General features: G+C 35.7%; 2 protein-coding genes across 4 annotated transcripts in view; one reads left to right on the plus strand and one right to left on the minus strand.

The window, feature by feature from the left end:
• LOC106933094 (NLR family CARD domain-containing protein 3-like) overlaps window positions 1-329 on the minus strand; it is a 38,723-nt gene extending 38,394 nt beyond the window's left edge. Inside the window, exon 1 of one of the 3 annotated variants that reach the window (XM_088012782.1) lies at window positions 202-329. The gene's annotated coding sequence lies outside the window, so the exon portion shown is untranslated. The remainder of the gene's footprint in view (window positions 1-201) is intronic. The other 2 variants (XM_088012779.1, XM_088012780.1) reach the window with 2 other exon arrangements.
• Window positions 330-2,054: 1,725 nt separating this feature from the next.
• On the plus strand, window positions 2,055-6,796 carry LOC106933086 (uncharacterized). Its single transcript, XM_088013474.1, has 4 exons — window positions 2,055-2,285; window positions 3,240-3,347; window positions 4,512-4,699; window positions 4,776-6,796. Exons 2-4 carry the CDS (start codon window positions 3,255-3,257, stop codon window positions 5,302-5,304), a joined length of 810 nt encoding a protein of 269 aa, XP_087869600.1. The 5' UTR covers window positions 2,055-2,285; window positions 3,240-3,254; the 3' UTR covers window positions 5,305-6,796.
• Window positions 6,797-7,824: the final 1,028 nt, after the last annotated feature.

The following is a 7,824-nucleotide window of genomic DNA, read 5'->3' on the forward strand; positions in this document are numbered from 1 at the left end:
ACTGCAAACAATTATTCATTAATTAAATAATTCAGATTCAGACCTAAGTTATTGCTTTTAATTGGTAGATTTGTTTTTTATGATAAAAATTTATTGCAGCATTTTTACTGAAATCGGATCAGGATTTCCAGATATCAGAGAGCAGAAACAAGCCGGAAGGTTCTGGGAGACAAAGTTCAAGAAGGAAAATAGCAAACTTACAGTTTGAAATGATCCTGAGTTGAAGAAGTTGTGAACAACAGACAGACACAGGTGATCTGCTTACTGGAAAGAGGCGGAGCTTCACCTGTGATGGAGGTTGACAGGTAGGAGGGTAGATGTAGGGCAGTTCTGGAAGAAAAACCTTCAAGTTTGAACCAAATGTCACATGAAAAGTTCTGGTTCCCTCCTTTTTTTTGTTTATTCTATCATTCTGTTGTGATGGTATTACTGTAATTTAACTTTATTACTGTAATTTTACATGTCATTTAGAACGTTCAACAAACTTCAAAAACACAAATGTCTTCTTGGATCCAGCCTCTAAGGTCCACTCTACCAGGGGACAGGCTCCAGGACAAGGAGCCGACCCGGTTCCTCTCTGTGTCAGCAGGTCGATGGCACAGACTGTAAAACCCAATACATACATGATCCGTTACAGTCTGTGGTCACTAAACACATCTAAAATCATCATGTCTCTAAGTCTATCACTGGTTATGATGGTGGAAATAAAGATCTGATTAGTGAAAGAACACAGCCAGTTCTGCTAACAGATAAGGTTCTGGTTGGTTTCACAACCGCCTGGACTTAAAAAAAAAAGAAAACCATTACAGATCTGCAGCATCCCGAAAACTAAACCTCTTTTATTAAGTTTATGTCAGTGAAAAAATTCTGAAGAACTGAGATTTATGCTTATATGACAAGCTCCAATAAAAATGTTTCATGATGGAGTCATGAGAAAAACTGAGCTGCTGGTTGCTTCCTGCTGCAGTAACTGGTCAGACTGGTCTGACTGGTCAGATTGAAAATGAGTGTGATTCCCCTGCTGACGTCTGAAGTCGTGAACACTTTGCATTCCTGTGAACACAAACACTCTGCTGCTGTGTGCTCCCGGTTCGGTTCAGCTCTGAAGGAACCAGAACCTGCTTTAACTGGAAACAAACTGGACTCTTTATTGGTGGAGGTTTTTCTCCATCTGGTCTTGAAAAAATAAATTACATAATGTCTAATTAGACACACTGAGACATTTTTCAATTATCCAAATGTGGCAGTGATAGGAAAATGTGTCTAAAACAACATAATTTGTTGAGAATGCTAAAAGGTTTCTGGTTTCTCTTTTTTAATCTGTGAGAAAGTTGTTGGGTGTGAATAGGGAACATATGAAAGCTTCACCTGTAAGCTGTTTTGATCTGTGGGGCTTATGGCACGACTTTCCTGTGCTTCTACAGAGTTTTGTAGACTTGTATCATATAATTGTTAAGAACAAATAACTTAGAAACTTTTGTGAAAAAAAGAAAAGAAAACAAAACAAAAAACTCAAGCAATCTAACTTATTGGTTGTATTCATGCTTCAGAATGTGCCATGTATCCATAGACATGTAGGGCATGTTTAATATTTTAAGAGATTTTGCAGAAACATCAAAATAAAGGATTACATTTGAAGTCACATCAAAACCTCGTCCATCTGGACTCTAAACTGATCGCTACATCTGCATCTACCACCAGTTTAGCACTGTTTTTGTTTATTGCAGTTAGCATATAAGTTCATGCTCTACTCAAACACATCTATGCTGCTTGTAAAGCGAAAGCCCTGCAAAAAGATTGATAAGAAGAAACCACAGAAGTAGAAAAACATCGGAGGCTGTTTTGCATTTATATCTAAGCAACGGGAACCTGAACCAATTTAATGTCACGAGTATATTTCCTCAAACAAGTGTTGCATGCATGTTGTTTAGATTAATGAAATGTTAGTGTATGCATCAAATCTTTTCAATAAATATATAAACATCATGAATTTTAAAATATATGCATTTTGTTCAAATTATTTCTGCTCAATGTTTTCGGCTGCATGTTGATCATCAACTCAACTTCCTGCCACACGTCTCACCATACTGATGCTCTGTAAGCAAAGAGGCAAAAGCATTTTGGTGCAGAAAACTGTTTGAAACTGACTTTGACATGTAAATAGAATCCAGTGAGGGCTGGTGCTGTTAATTACCTGATCGACTTGACTTTAGGTAAAAAAACATTAAAATCAGCAAAACTCAAGACTTAGTGGCTGGAGAACAAAGCAGGAAGACTGAGAGGAGGTAGGAACTTAGTGCTTGGAAAACGTAAATTACTGTTGTGTCAATGATTGTTTTAAGTGATAATGTGGAAGTCAGAAAAAAATGAGACATTTTCTACTGACTGCAATGCAAAAGAAAAAATAAGTGATTTATTTTAACCCTTTTTAAGGAGACTTGAGTGTAAATTGATCTTGAATGTGTTTTTGACATTTTAAGCCAGTTAACAGTTAAAATGTGTTAACACATTTGTGACGTTCACACACACTGTGTGAACAACATCCTGGGTAATCTGTATTTTGAATATTTATTTTTTCCAGCTTACATCTCACCTTTTAGGTTAGTTTCTATACATTTAATTATTTTATTCTCTCTTTATGAACTTGGTGCATTTTTAAGTGTATTATTGTTTAAACCTTCTCTCTTTGGTTATTGAATACTTCTTCCACAGCTTCCTTCATGTTTATTGGTCTCCCTCCCTAAACCTGCCTATTTGATTCTTGCTCTGCCTTCACACCCATCTAGTAAAAATACTAAATATCAAATTGTTGCAACTGAGACTAATTATTCACAAAATGTTACCCATCAGGAGGAGGAGATAGTAACATATGATTTAATTATCAATTCTTGCAACATGAAGCGAAGCACCAATTTCAATCAATAACTTTTATTTTAGCTATTTGTACTGCTAAACCATTTCATATATTTTATTATTGTCATTAATTTATTTGAACTCAGAAGTTTGATTATTCACTCCACATGTGCATTATGAGTCTCTTGAAGACATTTGGGACTAGTGGAATATGAATTATGCTACACTCTTTTTTTATTGCACTTTTTATATCAGATCTCATCTTAAAATTTGTTCATTTTCAACTTATTTCAATTTTTATTTTTATTTTTAAATATCTTGTTTCATGTCTGTGAGGAACATGTGTGACTTGTTTTTCTTCCTTCCTGTTGATGTTCTGATCTCAGAAACCGACACAGGAGATGGATCATGCTGACGTTGTTTATCTGGTCATGTGGCTCAACATTCGGTTCTGCCTTCCTGTCACAGTTCTGGTCATCGGGTTGTGCTGCATGGTAGATATCAACGTTCATATCGCCTTAATATTGAGCTCTTTTGTTCCTGTGTGCCTACATAAAGTGTAAAATTAACCTGTCATATCAAAGAGTTTATTCTTCCATGAACTACAAAATGTTTCAAGGACTTTTGGAAGAGAAGCTGGCCCACAGCATCACACTCCTTCTTCTGTACTTTACAATGAGCATGAGGTGCTTTTCCACATTTTCATAATGTCTTTGACAAATGACCTACCTGGAGTTTTTACACAGATATGCTCAATCTTAAGATTGTTGACTTCTACTAACATTGGCTCAGGTTGGTTTCCCTCACATACTTCCAGACTCCAGTCTTCACCTACTTCTCACAATAACAACGTTTTTTATTCACTCTTTCAACTAAAGCAGACTGACACGGAGTTTTGCTGACTGGGTATTACTGATAAAATCATGCAGTCCAACAAATTATGAAAGTTGTTTCGTCCAGTCTGACCAGAGGACATGTGTCCTGTTTAGAGTCCTCATAATAGTGGAGCACAGTTTTTTTTTTTTTTTGTCAACTCACTCCAAACCAAATGATTGTTATAATAACTTGTTCTGGTAACAAAACTGAAAGATCTTTATTTCCTTTAGCCTTTTGCTCCCTGGCCATGCTAGAAAGACAAAACCTTCCTTCTGAAGCTTTGTTTCTCACAGTTTCAGATGTTTTATTTGTTCTACTCATTCCCCCGACAGTAGATGTGACCAAGTTGAGGCAGGTAGTTAACCTTTGCTCCCATTTTCTGACTTCATCTGAAAGTCAGTATCTGGTTTCTTTACTTGAAGATCATTTGCTGGTTTTCTCCATTTTGAATAGTTGTAAAGATAAATTAGTCTGTTTGACATCCTATTAACGTCCCAATAAAACTGGAAAATTTTAAAATGATGAGTGGGATTTTTTTTAAATTAATATAATGTGCCAACTAAAAAAGTTTAGTAAATAAAAATTGTAGTTGTGTAAAGGTTTTACAGTGTTGGAATATCCTGCTGCAAGGCGTTTTGCACATCTCTATGTGGGGTACCACTAATTGTTGAGGATCTGTATGATATTTTTAAAGTTTTATTTTTGTATTATCAACTTGAATACATGATTGTGATATAATGTTTATGGGACTGATTTGTCTTTGAAAATCCGGTCTCCTGCAGGTACGACTGGAAAACATTTCTGTCATCAAGTACATGAACCTTCTGGTCTCCAACCTGGTCCAGTTCGGCTCCATGATCGTCTGGGTGGCACAAAAGGATGAAAGAGAGATCCCGGTCTGGTCTGTGGCCGTGTATTACTGCAGCGTGATGGCCAGTCTGGGCTTCCGGGTCTGCATCACTCTGGAGAGGTATCAGCACTCCTCTGTTTGAAGCAGGGACAGCTTCTGTGTAGGGATGTAAATGTCTCTCTGTCTCCTGTTGCAGGTATTTTGTGATCGTCCCCCCAAAGCTGCAGTGCATCAGACAACCTATAAGTTCTGCGTTGATCTGCTTCATGATGTGGGGTGTTTGTTTTACAGCTGCTCCGTTTCTGAAGGCCAATGAAACCGTTTTACCCATCTTTGTTTTTGTAGTTTTTGCTCTGGCCATCCTCTCGGCCCCCGTCATGGTTTTCTGTCTCGCTCGGAGCGTCAGATCGCTTCCTGATGCCACCTCTGTGTCCACAGAGGAGAAACGCAGAGTTGTGGGGGTTTTGGTTTTCTTTGTGGTCAGTCACACTGAGATGATCCTCTCCACAGACGTTTGGTCTGTTTTAGTCTCCAGCTCGTTTTTATTCCATCTGTCTGACTTCAAAGTGATAGTTTATACGTTTCTACTGAATCCTTTTATGGACCTGGTTCTGTTTGTTTTCATGTGTAAAGGTCCCATTGATAAGCTGCTGGGCCATCTGTGCTGCTGCAGCATGGAGCACACTGCAGACAAAGTAATTGAGGAGATTTACGAGTTGGAATGATGATGAACACATTTAGAGATTGAAAGCATATTAGGAGGCAGTATTTAAAAAGATAAACCACTAAAAAAACAGAACTTTAAAGTCTTATACAACATCACACAGTAACCAGAAGTCTTTGTTTTTGTCATTTAATGTTTAATTTCACTTCATGGTTTTGAGTTCTACATTTTGGCTTATCTGCCTGTGCAAAATATGCAGCAAATATGGTAAGATGTGAAAATGTTGCATATGTAAATCTCCCTCTACTAAAAGCAAATGCAACTGACTAAACAATAAATCAGTAAGCAATACTTTCTTTATTCGCCTGCCTCATATATAATTTAAGGCCTTTAATGACTCCGTGTGGCTCCAGGGATAACATTTCTGTCAGAGTTGCTTCTGTTGGTTGTTTGTATTGTGATAAGGAACTAAATGCTCCAACATGGGAATATTGGATCAGAAAATCACCTTAAAACTTTAAATCAGACGAGTTTGTCTATCTCCATGTGATCCTCATGATTCCTTTGATGAATATTAAAAGTATTACAACCAGAGGAACATTAATTTATTCCCTCCAGAAGAACAGAGACATGCTCAGTCACCATGTTGTTAATCTGCCCTTTTGCATCAAATATAACAGCTTTTAATGGTCTCATTGTAAAAAGTAAGTATGTCTGTAGAAAAAGTTGTTTTACTCAAACATATGCTTGTGTATAATTCATAAAGACATTTAATAGAGAATTATGTATGTAACAGAGGTTTGGATGCAATTAGATCTTTACCCAGATATTTGACAAAAAGTAAAATAAAACAAAACAAAAAAAAAACTGTCAGCTAAGAGTGCCCTCTACTGGAAGAGTTTTTAACAATTGCATGTTTTAAATAACCTGATGCATCTGTGAACACATCGGAATAATTCTGCGTTTTGATGGAATAATTATTTAATAAAATGTCTGATATTATTTGTTGATTTTCATTTTTGAATTATATTCCCCCTTGTAAAATGTTTCCTAATTTATTGCTAATAATTAGTAAATTGTCCTCCATTCTTCAACAGTAATAAGCCTTTCATTAGTTCTACTAAGGGAATAACATTTAACAAAGAAAATACTTTTCAAGGTGGACCCCTGCACAGTAATGCCTTGTTTTTTCAGATGAAAGCATAAAACAGAACATTTTGTGCCAATATAAGTTCATGTTCCTCAGTTAAGAAACAGCTTTAAGTTGGAAGTTCACCTATTATTTTTATGTCAATCAAACTAATTTATTGAAACTTCAGTTGAAGTTTTGTGCTCTCTAAAACAGATGAACCAGAACAGTAAGTAAAGGTGCATCATTAACTTCATGTTAAATGTTTTTTGATTCATGTTTTTGGACTAAAAGCTGTTGCTGGTTTCCTGTCTTCCTCTTTTATACTTTGATCATTAACTCAACTTCCTGCCACCCACCTCAGGAAACCTGAGTGCAGATATAACTGCTGGAACCTGCAAAAAAAAAAAAAAAAGAAAGAAAATGTGTGATTACTTTAGTGTTTTGCTGGGTGAACATCAGCTTCACACTTATTTATAATTTAACTTGTACCATGTACATTTCTAAACACTAAATCTATTTTCATTTGACAAGGTTGTGCTTGCAGAAAGACAACAGTCTACTGGCCAGAATTCTTCGTTTGTTTCATTGAATTTAGCAAAACTTTGTATTTGACTATTGATAGTCATCTGTACTGCAGAGGCTCTCCAGAAATCCACCACTAACTCCATCGTTTTCGGTTCCAGGTGGTTCTGATTGCACTAGTTGTCCAGCCAAACCTCCTGTCTCTATGCAGACGTGTCCTTGAACAGATCAATTACATTATGGACTGTACTGCCTTATAATAATTTAGTTTTGATCATTATCTAAACTTCTTGCCTAACACCTCAACACACTGCTGCTCTGAATTTTACGGGCTTCACCATTTACAACAAATTACAGTAAGAATGTGAGACTGTTGATGTTGCTGCAGTAAAACCAGATAAACCTTATAATTTTCAACAAGTTTCTCATTTTAGCACCTCATCTCATTTAAGTTTGTTAATTTTATACATTAATAGATGCAGAAGTCTGAAAATTAGTTTTTAGTTTTAAGTCAATGGGAGAGAATAACATGTTTAAAACAGGTGAAATATTATAATCAAATTCATCATTTAAATATAGAAGTTGTACATTATAAACATACTGTACAAAGTCATGTATAGTAATATTTTTCTATTGTTCTCTCAGTTTCCCTCTCAAGTGTAAAATGAAGTGTTTGCTGTTTATTTCTGGTTTGTTGCTTTTCATTGTTCCAGGTTCTTTAATTTAACAGTTTATTTGTTTCTGCATCATTTCATGAAAATCAAAGAATGAACTATGACACAAATCTACTTTGTAGCAACTACAAATAAACTGAATAACTTGCTAATAATGTAATGACATCATTGGGCCAAAAACATTTACAGAATAATATTATGTTTTTATGTTTTTATGTTTTTATTCTGCATAAATAAAATATCAGTTTTACTC

This window comes from Poecilia mexicana, unplaced genomic scaffold (genome assembly GCF_051168715.1).
Source record: "Poecilia mexicana isolate PSO_F unplaced genomic scaffold, ASM5116871v1 scaffold_15, whole genome shotgun sequence".
Taxonomy (NCBI): domain Eukaryota; kingdom Metazoa; phylum Chordata; class Actinopteri; order Cyprinodontiformes; family Poeciliidae; genus Poecilia; species Poecilia mexicana.

Bases quoted from the DNA above. Each gene is read 5' to 3' on its own strand.
- LOC106933086 (XM_088013474.1), top strand. From the start codon at position 3,255: ATGGATCATGCTGACGTTGTTTATCTGGTCATGTGGCTCAACATTCGG. The intron at 3,348-4,511 runs GTAGATATCAAC...GGTCTCCTGCAG, and splicing joins TCATCGGGTTGTGCTGCATG to GTACGACTGGAAAACATTTC. The intron at 4,700-4,775 runs GTATCAGCACTC...CTCCTGTTGCAG, and splicing joins GTCTGCATCACTCTGGAGAG to GTATTTTGTGATCGTCCCCC.